Source organism: Heterocephalus glaber, unplaced genomic scaffold (assembly GCF_053883595.1).
Source record: "Heterocephalus glaber isolate CG9 unplaced genomic scaffold, H.glaber_assembly_v1.0 deba00001124, whole genome shotgun sequence".
In the NCBI taxonomy this organism is placed as follows: Eukaryota; Metazoa; Chordata; class Mammalia; order Rodentia; family Bathyergidae; genus Heterocephalus; species Heterocephalus glaber.
The window spans coordinates 268,774-282,656 of record NW_028258197.1 but is presented as its reverse complement, the minus strand read 5'-3'; the positions used below and the strand labels follow the sequence as shown (position 1 = coordinate 282,656).

General features: G+C 42.0%; 1 protein-coding gene across 1 annotated transcript in view; it reads left to right on the top strand.

Annotated features, from left to right (window-relative positions):
* Positions 1–13,883, top strand: part of Marchf10 (membrane associated ring-CH-type finger 10) — a 228,483-nt gene that overhangs the window by 181,105 nt on the left and 33,495 nt on the right. The window contains 2 exon segments of the mRNA XM_087210162.1: positions 10,647–10,700; positions 10,703–10,792. Coding sequence (XP_087066288.1) covers positions 10,647–10,700; positions 10,703–10,792 — 144 coding nt within the window.

Below are 13,883 nucleotides of genomic sequence, written 5' to 3'. Positions count from 1 at the left end.
TCACTAGCAGAGTGCCCTTTTAAAATTTTTATTCTGAGACACACTCTTGAAAATTTGCCCAGGCTAGCCTACTATTTACTGTTCTCCTGCCTCAGCTTCCCAAGTAACTAGGATTACAGACATGAACCACTGTGCCCTGCTATACTGGGCTTTTACTGAACTTTAAAAAATATGAATTTATATGATAATAACCTATATCATAAAGAGGTTTTGTTTGAATATGAACTGTCATCTAGAAACCCTGAAACAGATATTAACAACACAGGGCAAATCGGTGTCCTCTACAAAGAGATTCCTGAGGCAGTATCAGGTTCTCACTATTGTTCACACTATCCACAGGAAGTCACACATTCAAGTTTAAGCTCATATGTTCCATGGAACTGCTTTGGGTATGTTGACTCACGAGACCCCTCATTATCCCTGTGTGTGTGGTGGGGCATGAAGTCTACTGGCAAGTGCTCTGGAAGCAAAATGCTTGGATTAGAACTCCATTTCTTATTTGCCATATGTCTTTTGGCAAGTAATTTCTCTGTGCCTGAGTCTTGTCATCTGTAAAATGGGAGGTAAAAACAGGTCCTATGTGCTGGCAACAGTTCCTGACACTGTAATCACGCAATACATTATAGCATTATGATATCTAGCACATGAGAGCAGCATTTGGTAAAGAGAATAGAATAGAAAACATTATTTTCCTTGTCTTAACATTGTCCCACCCCCAATTTGTTTTTCCTTCACAAAAATCAAAGATGTATTTTTAAAGTCTCTAACATAAATGCAGGTACAGAGACTTTTACTATGCTCCAAAGTAAAACATCAAATGGAAAAAAAGATGAATAATCAGAAAGCATTCCCCAAGCCAGAGATATGCTTTATCTTCAAAAAGACCTGGAAAATTCAGGCAGTTTCAAGACCCAGCTGGGTGTGATGTGCAACTGATTCAGAAATTCTCCTTCATGACCAAGGTGAACACTGGTGTGGCATGAGAAATAAACCTAACAAACACAGTTGCTTACATTTCAGAATTCTCTATGTATCAGTGAGATGCAGAGCAGTCAGCAGGCCCAGAAGGGACAATCAGGGAGCTCTGGTGGCCTCCAACTCCTGCCTGCCCTCACACCTTTCCCAGCCCCAGCCTGGGTTGGAAAGGAGCCACTTCTCCTTTCCAGGACATTGGACGGCACCCAAAGGCCACTGTGCTGTGGGGTTCTGGCTCCAGAAGTCCTGAAGTCCTCTGTACCCCACAGCCAGCCACATGGGAAGCCACTGTGCCCTCTCCAACTCTTTGCTCTCACCTGGAGCTTAGGCAGAGCCTGCCTCTAATTATGTTCCAGGAAAATGGATCTGGATGGAGTCCTGAGAGCTTGCTTCCAAAATTTTGCCCTTTAAAACAAAGCCAAGTATTCTGAAATTATCCTCACTTATTATTGAGTTCAATGTTAGTCATTATAAGATTCAGATTAGTAGGAAGAGCAAGACCTATTCTGTCTTATTGTGGCCTATCTTGAAGACATGTTCTCGTAAAACTAAGCAAAAGCAGTGAGTTCAGGTTTTAAAAGATAAAAATCTAAAAAAAAAACAAAAACAAAGATAAAAATCTAAAGTAGCTGTGGTCCCTTTTGGATTGGGAAATATTTATTTAAAGAGCAGCCTGGAAGAGAATCCTAAATCTTCATCATTTGCCTTGTAAATAAATTCTATTGAAGATTTTCTCTGAAAGGCCAAGATTAATAGTTTCTTGGCAAGTCCAGTTGGTGTCCAACAACTTTCTGAGCTATCTGCCCAAGTTAGCAAAAATAAAAACAATGGAAATGAATACTCCCATTTTAATAGAGAGAATGATAACTCTCAGTCTATGTATTTTTTTTTTCTTTTGGTACCAGGGATCGAACTTGGGTCCTTGCGCTTGCGCAGTAGGCAGTGAAACGCCTGAGCTAAATCCCCAGCCCCTCAGTCTCTTTTCGCTAACAATTCTGAGACAGAGAGGCTCAGGAGCATCACAGAGCACAGAATGTGAACTCCTGGCTTAGAATCCTGGCTCTCCCTCTCTATAGCCCTATAAATGGGAGCTGGTGACTTCTCTGATCTCAGTTTTCTCATTAGTAAAATGGAGTTACAGCATTACCTGCCTCACCATGTGGATAAGAGGATTATGATCCTGGATATCGACTGGGCCTTAGGTAAAGGTTGATCCCCCAATCTTTCCTCTATTTATGAAGCCTGCTTCAAACTCCACCAGGGCCAGTATCTCTGTGTGAAAACTCCTTGGCCAAAGAAACTTTAGTTTGAGATGTTAGACACAGTATATCTTAGTTCTGAAAGCTTTAAATTGATTATTAATGCAGTAAGCCATTTATCTAGTGCTTATGGGGAAATTAGCAAATACATTCAACTGCCCCCTTGTCCCAAGGTGTATAATACCAGGGAGAATTGGTTTTCTCACCCATCACTCATTCATTCAGCCCTTTCTTCACTTCATGAAGCCTCTCCTTCAGAAATGAGATACAGAAATAAAACACTCAAGACCTGCCCTCCAGGGGCTCCTTGCCTAGTGGGCCATCAGGGCACTGTACACCCTAACCGAGGTAAGTCCCATGAGCTTGTGGTAAGCACAAGCAAGGTAAAAATTCTGAAGAACAAGGACTTAGCCAGGTGAAGAGAGCAAGAAAGTAGTGCCCAACAAGAAATGCTGAGAATGCAAAGGCCTAGAGGAGAAAGGCAAGTAAACAGACATCAAGGAGCTAAAAATTGTGCCTCTGAATGTCCCCAGACCAGTAGCAGAGGCATTACCAGAAAGCTTGTTAGAAATGCAGAACCTGATGCCTCCACCCAAACTTACTGACTGGTAAACTGTACCTAACAAGACTTTAGGGATATTTGCATGCACATGAGTTTGCGAAGCTCTAGTTTATGAGCACCTTCAAATTAGGAAGTATAGAGGATGAAGTTGTAGCTTCATAGGTAAACAAAGGTCCTGAAGAACCTTGAATGTCATACTGCAGGTGATGGAGCACCACCAGTCATCAAAGGGGCCTATGCAGGGAAGTGATACAGTCAGACTGGCATAGTTAAGCTGGTACTGCTTGGGAGAAGGTGCTGGTTGGGAGAGTGAAGGTAGCCAGATGCAGCTGAGAGACCAGGAAACCAGAATTGTGGTGGACCTGGAGAGGAACAGAAGGGCTTGACCTGGAGTGAAAGCGGAGAGGATAAGGAAGAGAGTGTGAGCCTGAGGGGTATTTAAGGAAATATGCCTTGCAGGATCCGGAAAAGGAGAGTATCAGAGAATTCGGGGATCTCACCCAAAAAGCTAAGCCCATGGAAGTTGCCATGTAAAGGCTTAGAAAACAAGAAGAAAAGTGTCAGTCCCATTCTGTGATGCTATCTTTGAGGTGCAGGCAGGACAGCCAGCTGGAAATGCCAGGCAGCTCATGGGTACCCAGGTTAGGAGAGCACTCCCCATTGCTAGTGGGAATCCAAGGCCTCAGAGAGGAAAAGGGGTGGAAATTTGCAAGAATGCCTTGCCTGTGAGAGTGAATGGAGTAAAAAGAGGGATGATAAAGGAATTTGGGGCAATAAGAACAGTTAAAGGAAGAATAGAGAATGATAATTACATGTAGAGAAAAATGATCTGAGAAGTAGAAACTACTCCAGGAGACATTTAGGAAGGAAAGAGTGGATAATATTTCCTTGAATCCTCTGTAGCTGGACACTCCTGATTCACTCCATTGGACTAAGACCCTCTTCTGTAGGTAATGGTTTTCAACTGAATGGTTATAATTAATTTAACCATTCATTTTAGAATCAGAACTGATTTAGCTACACATCTCCCAAACTTCTTTGATGATAAAAAACATTAGGGGGCCAGGGATTTAGCTCAGTGATTCCGCTGCCTGCCTCAAAGTGCAAGGTCCTGAGTTTGATCCCTGGTACCAAAAAAAAAAAAAAAAAGAAAAGAATCATTAGGATGGTACCTCACTGAAATACAAATGCCTGATTCCCATCCTTCACTCAGAGTTTCTGTGTTAGCTACAAACCACTACAATGAAAAACCTGAGATAATTTACTTATAAAGAGAAACAGTTCCTTTTGGCTCATAGTTTTAGGGATTATAGTCCAAGATGGGGGGATCCATTGCTTCTGGAATTGTGGCCAGGCAGCACATCATGACAGGAGTGTGTGATGGGATAAAACCACTCATCTCAGGGTTAGGAAGAAAAGGTAAGAAAGAGGAAGGAAACAGGGTTCCACAGGCCCCTTCAAGGACACACCTCCAATGATCTAAAGTCCCTGCTACCTCGCAATGGCTGCCATCTATGGCAGCACTGTGGAGACCAAGCCTTTAACACATGGATCTTTAGGAGACGCTGATCCAAACCATGGCAGGATCCAAATCTCCAAAGAAGGGACCTGCAAAATTGTTTTGAACAAGCACTACAGACGATTCTCATCCCAAAGGTTCAGGCAACTGTCCCAGAACCTTGGTTCTCCAACTTTATGTCCACAGGAAATACCTTGATGAAATACAGATTCTGGTTCAGTAGTTTTGGGTGGGCTGAGATTGCATTTCTAAGAAGTTCCTGGATATGTTTGTGCTGCGGCCTAAGGACCACACTTGGAGGAGCAAGACAAGAGAAATACCTGTCTTGTTTTGCAGATGAGGAAACAGGTTCTGAGAAGGTAAGCAGTGATTCAAGATGACCAAGCGGGTTAGTGGCAGGCATGAGGGGAGTACTCTGAGTCATGACTCCATCGGGCGCTCATATTTCGCCTCTAGTGAAGTTGGCAGTTAGAGTATGAAATTAGAAAACAAATCATTAATTTCACTTGGACACCTCGCTTGTCCACCTGCCTTTCCCCCCTTGTTTCCTCTCTCTTCCCAGGATCCCACCAGGATCTCTCTGCTTCTTTTCTTCTTTTCTCAAACTTCCCCTCTGCAGCAGAAATTCCAGATTAGGGCCTGACCACAGCCTCCTAGCAGGGGCAGCTGGAGGATTGCAGGGAAGAGCCTGATGGAGTGAGACCCCACAGGCCACCATCTGTTGCTGCCCGACCAGCTCGTTAGACTGGCTGTGGGAGATAAGAGGAAGAGCCTTCTTCCACATGGCTGCCTCAGGGTGTTCTTAGGAACTAGTTAGGGAAGAATTGCCCGACATCTGTCAGGGCTACTGCAGACTAGTGGCCAGAAAAGTGTGTGAAGGTGAGGCCATTTCCCTTGGTTAACTCCGCAGTGACTCAGATATATCTGAGGTGCCTTCTGGGCAGAAGCCAGGCCTGCTACATCTATGACACCTGGAAACCCCACTCCCAGGCCCCAAAGAATTTTTGAGTTTTGATTCATGCACACATTTTTTAATGTCCTTTACCACCATGAGTGCTGCTTCCTGATTGCTTTTTTTCTTTTGTGCAGGTGACAGCAGAGAGCACCCCCTGTTCTGTGTTGAATACTCCCCTTACTGCTCCGTCTTTGCTTTCTCCCCTGTCCTGCAGCCAAGTACCAATTTCTGCTGCCTCCTCCTGCCACTAGTGCTGCCTGCCTCCCCAGCAGCCCAGGGCTCTTCCCCAAACCTCCCTCCAGTTATCTTTCCAACAATGTCAACCCCAGCTGCAGCCTGCCCACACCCCATACCTGGGTCTCCAGCATCTCTCTGTTACTTCCCCATCTCCTGCCCAACTCCATCTGAGACCCCTGTACCATGCTTGTCCGGCCCCAGAAGACCCAGTAAAATTTACCTCGTATGGTAGGTCACCCCTAGCAAGGCACACAGCACAGTGGATTCGGAGAGGGGGATCCCAGGATTCCAGAAGGCAGGGGCACAGGAGAGGGGCCAGAAGGCAATACTATGAACAATATCCGGAGGTGTGGTGCTCAGGGGAGCAGGAAGGTGGGACAACGCTGCTACTTCCCTCTGGCTCAGCTTCTTCTAGTGCTACTGGAGTGAACATCTAATAAAAGCCCATCATCTCCGGAGGCTTGATTTCTTAATTTCTATGTCTGGCACTCTTTGGAACATCACCACCAGAAACCCAACAGGTTCTTCTGTGTCTGATCATACCCTTAGCTATGTGAATGAGCACATGCTGAGGCCGCCCTGAGAGAGTGGCACCGGGCAGATTGTTCTGAAAGCACACATTGGAACCGAACACCCATCCGGAACCACACTGAGGAGGGACGAATTAAAAGGCTCAGTCAATGTTTACATTCTTTTTCGTGACTACTTATTAGGCATTGCATTTTCTAAAATCAAAAATCCCACCTCCTGAGTTCCAAAATAAAAACATATTTATGGTACATAATTAAGCTTCAATTAAGATCTCCTTTGGGTATGTGAGATGATACACATTTCTAGTGCACTCAAATAGGCAAATAGATGCAACCTATTATTTGTGATTGTACAGAAAGCTGCCTATTATGCCAAAACAACATTGGCTGTAATTCTTCCCAAAATCCTAAGGGAGCAATAAGTTTTCCAAAACAGCATCTCTTAAAAGGAATCTTGGCACCTCCTTGGCATCACCAATCCTGATCAAGGTAGTGTTGGGGAGGATAAAGTGTCAGGAATTATATTTTCCTGCTTTTCAATTTTGTCTGTCAAGAACTTGTATGGCAAGGGATGTGAAGATAATTAGGTATGTGGAATAAAGGTGGACAGTTGGATGGACTTGGTTCTCAATTGTCAGGATCTTGTATAAATATGTGGCTTGTACATTTTGTTCCTTTCCTGGTCAGATTAAGAACTATTCTGTTAACAATCATGATTTCCCAGCATTATCAAGAGAACTGAGGCAGATGTTTTTTACTGATATAACTTCAGTTTCTTTGCTATTGGAGGTATCATCCTGCTCAGATAGTGGAAGAGAGTATGGATTGTATATCATCCAAAGCAAAGCACAGGCTTTCCGCAAATTGACTGACAAACAGCATATTGAGTTATGTGGTAATGAATTGAACACACATACTTTCTTTTTTTTTCTTTTTTTTTGATACCAGGGATCGAACTTGGGTCCTTGAGCTTGCAAGGCAGGCGGCATAACCACTGAGCTAAATCCCCAGCCCTGTCCTTTCTTTTTCTGTAAGGCAAAGGGCTTGTCCTACTACCTGGAGAGGAACTGATATTTCATCTCCCACTGCAAATATGAGTTTGGTTTCCTGGAGATTAATATATGCACCATTCTATGATGAAGTCTCATCTTAGGCCCCAAAAGTCTAAAATTTGTTTCACAGTCCATGTGGGTAATGTGATTAGGAACTTGGTATAAGTGATGAATGTTTGAAACTCTTAAATCCGTGTATTCAAACTATGCAGTCATGCAGGATTATCTCATTTGTCACTGTGATTGCAGATGGGGAAGAAAGACTATTTTGCAAGAGTTTGCTTTTATAGAATCTAAAGGATATCACAAGAAGAACTCAGCAGTGCAGCCAAATTAGATCATAATCTTTAAAGTCATGACTAAAATATCTTACTCATCTTTGTGAACCCTCAAATTATGGCATAGCAAGGGCACACAGGTATTTGTTGAACAAATTATTGTAAAAAGAGTTGCTATTTGCCTTTTGGATTTTATAAAAGAAGACTGGGGAGTGAATCAACAAGAACACACAGGAATGAAGGCTGCTGAATAAGTTATTCTCAACCTGTGGAGCCTGAATAGCAATATATTTCTGGTCAAACTCATGTCTCTCATAGATTTCTCTCAGATTTCTCATTATTAAGAGTATTAGTATTATTACTCTTTATGGTAGAAGAAGCATCTATCATTTTCAGCAGCTGATTAGCATCAGAGACTGTTAGGCTATTTATATATATTATTGCTAAATGTTACAGTAACTTACAGTGATACTTCTGTTGTCAAATTGCTCCAAGATCCACTATTGAAACAGCAAAGTTTGAAAAAAATCTGCTGGTGTGTATAACTTCGTTTGACAGTCAAACTGAAAATCCAATGAAAAAAACCTGTATAAGTAGAGAGTTAAGTCATGTGTCTGTCATGTCTTTCTGTGGACACAAAGGGATAACACTTTAGGCTATGAGCACTCTCACCCAAACAGCATATAGTGCTTGTGTTAGTGCATTAAAACATTTGTCATGGGTTTTATTTGCGTAAAATATTGTAACCATGTCTCCAGAGAAAGTAATAATAGCAGTAAAGCTAAAAGGAAATGAGAATCGCAATAGAGTTAAAGAAAGAAATCATTGTGAAATTTGTTAAGGTCCTGGAAAAATGAATTTATAAGTATAATTTTGGGGCCTCAGAACCAATTATTTGGTTTTCCATTATTTCTTGTGGGAAAAATATGTTTAGTTCTTGAACTTTTCAGTGTTCAGACACAAATTTGGAATAAATTGAGTTTTAACAACTGAGGTATCACTGTACTCTCATTTTACAGTTGAAGAAACTAAAGTTCAAATTGCCAAAGGTCAGGAGATCCTGGCTTTACTTCACTGCCAGGCCTGGTAAAATAATCTCTAAGTGTTCAGCTTTATTACTTTAGTTCATGGAGAACTTGATTAGAGGAGACATAGCAATAGTTTTAGAGATCATTTAAGAGATCTGATGCTTTGAAGAAAGGAGCTTTTTTAGCAACAACAAAAATGACCTTTTATCATAAGTAATCTTGGGTGTATTTCTTAACAAAAAAAGTGTATTCTAGTTTTGAAATTTTCCATAGTTTGGGGCTGAGCGCATCTTCTTGAGCCCTACAAATCCTACTAGGCAATTAGTAATACTGCACAACAGTATGAGGCAATGTGCAGACTAGCTGGGGATGGTCTTTGTCCTTAAGGAGCTTACCGTCTACTCCGAGTTGAATAAACGTTAAGCAATTTTTTAATGTTTAAATGCTAAAGGACATTTTAAGAACAGAAAGTAAAGGCTCTGGAAAAGGCAGAGTCAATGCAAATTTGGTGGACATAAAACTATTTCTTAGAGGACCAGCTGGCTGGTGCTGGCTGGGGAAGAAAGAGGCCCTCAGGGAGGGAGGATCACACCCAAGAAGATGGGTGGGTGGGGCTGCAGGGAGTGTGAGGTTCTGCTGCTGGGTGTGGGAGAATGTGAATGTTCTGCTGGAAATCAGAGTAAAATCCTCCTTGGCAGAACCTTTGGGACAGGTCCTGATTTACAACCTGACCTGAGCCGCAAGCCTGCCCCTTCTCCAGTTTCTTCCTCAGTAAGAATCCTGAAGCTTCCTCCTGCAAGATCCAGCGGTTGATCTCTAAAACCTAGGGAGGAATGAAGCCTCAGGTGACAAGGGAGAAGCTCTGGCTCCAAGGAATGCAATTTTGGGTGCTGAGAAAATTCTTCCCCCACATCTGTGGCACATCCCTTAATCAGAGCGCCCAATCTCTCTGTCCTCTCACCCCTCTCTCTCCCCTCTTAGTGAATCATGTATAGTCACTACTCTCCACCTTCCAAAGAACATATTCTCACTTTCCAGAGAACTCCCACTCTCTCTTCTCCTTTCTGGACACACCCATAATCTCCTTGGGCTCCACTAAGCTCACCAGACACTATTAGCAGCACCCTCCAGCTGGTCAGTTCCCTGTGGAGCATCATTCCCTGTCTTGAGGCCCAGAGCCACTGCCCCCCAACCCCAGGGCCTGTCAGGAGCAAGTAGACCCCATCATTGTATTAAAATAGGCTCCACAGGCTACCAGAGGAAAGTTCCTTCTCTTCCCTGAATCTGGATGGAGACTTTCATGCAATTACAACCTACACCCTGAAACATAAATCCAGTTGTCCCCACATGCCAAGCAAAGCTGTCCTCATATATACCAGTCAGGGGCCTGTCCCAAATTTAGCCGTGTTTCCTGCTCACATCTGTTTGTGAAACTCTTAAACTGTCTAAAAGGGGATGAGCCAGGCAAATTCTCTTGGGGGATTTGGTGCAGATATTCATGATTTAACTGCCTGGTGAACCCAAGAACTTACAGAAATGCAAGGAAATTTTTCCCATATTCACTTGCACCAATGCTTAATACATGTGAAGCAGAGAACCAGCTAGCAACCTAATTCCAAATGAGAACTTTAAAAGAGTTCATTGGGAATTCAGCCCATGATAGAACTCTGCTACTGTCCTCCGTCCTGGTACAGTAGTGAGTAGGACGTGGGCAAGAAAGAGGGTGCAGGGTCCCAGATTCTCAGAACCTTCCTTTAAGACCATGTTTGCTGCTGATAAGCAACCTGAGGACATAAATATTGGAAGCACAAAATATGTTGTGATTTGAACTTGGCTGAGCACATGGGGGAGCAAGGCCATTGTGTGTGCCAAGGGCCTTCTTGTCAGTGTTAGCAATAGGCTCATCCAACACCCATGAATTGGAAGCTAGAAACTTCTTAGCAAGGAAGGGCTTCTGTAGCCCCTGTATTGCAGGTGTCATGGGTGTCCATTAACAATGATAATGGCCTTGTGAATTAGGAATTGTTATTTCCACATAACAGGTGGGGGTGAACTGAGGTTTGGGGAAATAAAGCGATTTCTCCATACTAGGGAGTGAGCCAAGTTTTGAATCTTGCTCTTCTCTTCTTGGTCCATTTCCTTAACTATACCACCCTCCTTCCATGTTGTTGGGCTCTCTGGGTATTTTTTATATGGAAGATGTTTTCCTGCAAAAAGTTAATTATTGAAAAGATTTTGTACCTTTCTGTAGCAGAAGCACCAAAAATTTTATCAAGAAAGGGGAAACCAAACCTGGGGAGATTGACAGCCCGGAAATGCACAGTTCAAGAGCAGCTGAGGACAGAAGTAGACAGAAGTGGCAGCCACCAGCAATGGCACCGACTCTCTGGGGATCAGGTAAGAACTGTGGCTGCCACAGTTTGGTCCTTGGGAAAGAGGACTGACTTGTGCTGTTACCTGGTGATTTCTTTGATTTTTAGATGTTTGTGCTTGTATGTGTTAGAGAATTACCTTTAAATGAAGTGCTTAAAGGGTTTTAAAAGCAAACTTCTTCAACACAGCTTTCTTTCTCCATAAGGAGCTAGTAGGAAAAGGGGGTAGGGAGTTGGTCTTTCATTTTTCTTTCTTGTTACTCTATAAGCATGACTGTTCATGACTTTGAGTGGATGTGGGGATGGAGAGAGGTGGAGAAGCAGCTCACAGCTCTGGGAAGGTCCTACCTGGCCATAGTTCCCGCTCATCCCCCAGAAGGCTATGACGAATGTCTATCGGGTGGCAGATGGATCACTTGCCCACCCCACCCTCCCAAGATTTTCCCTCTGATCCAGGGCAATCATAGTCCCAAGATCTTAAATGTGCAAGAAATAACATAAAAAAGAATTTATCCCAAAGCACTGACTTAGTGGAGCCCTTCTTTTTCTAAGTTTCTGTCCTGAGCAAACATCTAACAGCTCGTGCCATCCATTCTACTAACCGTATCACCTTTCCTATGGTGGCAGAAAGGGAAGGAGATCAGGACTTAAGGACTCAAGGAAAGAGACATATCACAGCCAACATTGCCCATAGAGAAACCACAAAACATTACATTTTATTGTTACCAAATGAAGACAGCAAATAACATTAGATTGAATTTATTTTATTCTCATAATAGACTGGTTAAGTGGCTAATCTGAAACCATTTCTCAAAAAAACCCCACTAAATACATGTGGTAGATCAGTGATACATGTTTGTTCTATTAAAGGGTGGAATTTCAAGTTAAAGGTAAGGTATAATAAATAGACACATAGAATATAAATAAATAAATAGACAGATAGATAGATAAATAAATAAATAAATAAAGGTCGCAGCCTTCATATGCCAATGTGGTATATACTGGTGGACACATGTAGAAGGACAGCAGAATTTAGATGTTTCAGAATTAGGAGCAATTAGAGTATGCATGAACCTATAGCAAGGAGACATCCCCAGAAGTCCCAGTGACAGAATGCCTCTGACTAAGAAGGGCAGACCTCAGCTCTAATGTTGCAATTCCTCTTCTTCCTGGAAGAGGCATCCTGGATGATCATATGGTCACTCTGAGCTAGTTTCTTTCCTAAAATAAGGATAATAAAATCTATCTTGCTGCATTGTTACAAAAGCCAAACGAAATAATATATAGACCACTCCTGGCACATAGTACATCTCACAAAAAAAGGCACTGAACTATTGTTAGTATCTGTCCTGCCACCTCCCCAGCAGCTCTCCATGAATTCTCAGCTATTTGAAAGGTGAAGTTCTCCATGCATAAAATGTTCCTAGGCCCATGGGCACATACAATCCTCCATCTCCACCCAAGAGACATCTCCATAATTCTGTGAGCCACTGAGAAATAGTCCCAGTTTTCTCTTATCCTAAGGCTCCTTATCTTTCCCCAATTATCATCTCTCTTTTGTTCCTCTTCTCATACTCTACCGTGGCTTGCATAAATTGGAGTAGGAACCAGATATTTGAATGGTATCAGTGAGTAATTTGGAGAAAATATGACCAAGATATACTGAACACTCTTGCAAATCAATGTAAAAAAAACCATGAATACCTAATAGAAAAATAGGAAAGGAAGATAACAGACAATTTCACAGAAGAAATATTGATGGCTAATAAACATTTTTTTTTTTTTTTTTGTACTGGGGATCAAACTCGGGTCCTTGCACCTGCGGGACAGGCGGTGGAACCACTGAGCTAAATCCCGGGCCCCAAGTCTAATAAACATTTTTTAAAGTTCAGCCTCAGTAGATAATAAATATAAACTCACATGTGAGTTTTGGCCTACCAAATTGGCTGAGGCTTACAAACAATATTTAATACCAATAGTAAAACTAACAACTAATACTTCCTAGCACTGTTGTGTCAGCTGTTATTAATTGCTGATGGCATAGTTAGTTATAAGAGACATTCTTACATCCTACCTGGAGAGTAATTTGGTGCAAACCATCTGGAAAGGAATTTGGCAACATGTGTCAAAATTCTCTAGAAAGTGACTTTTGACTTGGCAATTCCACTTCCATGAAGCTATTCTAAGAAAAGAATATATGGGCCCGGGGATTTAGCTCAGTGGTTCCACTGCCTGCCTCAAAAGTCCAAGGTCCCGAGTTCGATCTCCAGTACAAAAAAAAAAAAAGAATATATGTCATTCTTTTTTTTTTTTATTAAATTCTTTTATTGGTACATTTTAGCTACACAACACAATTACATTTCTCATTGGGAATTGTACCTTTACATAATGCATCTTGGTTCTTATTTTTTCCCCATTCACCCCCTCCACCCTTCCCTATTTACAAAGACTTTATTTCCATTTTTTCCATTTCTCAGCATTTTTCCTTTCCCTTCTTTCTTTTCCCCTGCCCCTCCCACTACCCTTACCCTTTGGACCTTTTCTTCCTATTTTGCATTATCTATTATTCATTGTAATCATTGGTACATTTTAGGTATACAATATAATGACATTCATCATTGGAAATTTGCACCTTTACATAGTCTCTCTTGGTTCTTATTTTTCACCCTTGCCCAGCCCTCCCTTCAACCCCTCCATTCCTCCCTATTTACAAAGATTTTGTTCCTATTTTTCCATTTTCTCATATTAATCCCATTCCCTTCTATCCTTTCCCCTAGCCCTCCCACTTCCTTCCCCTTTGCCCCTTTTCTTCCTATTTCACATTACCTATTATACATTTTAGTCCTTATTTACACTTTCAGTTTCTCACACCAGAGAAACTATTCGGTATTTATACATGTGTGTCCTATTTATTTCACTTAAGAGTATCGCCTCAATGTGCATCCATTTAGCTATAAATGTCTCTAATTTCTCATTTTTTATGGTTGAGTAGTACTCCATTTTATTAAAAAAACTCACGTTTTCTTGATCCAGTCTCCAGTTGATGGGCATTTGGGATGTTTCCAAGTTTTACCTATCACAAACTGTGCTGCTATGAACATGGGTGCACATATATC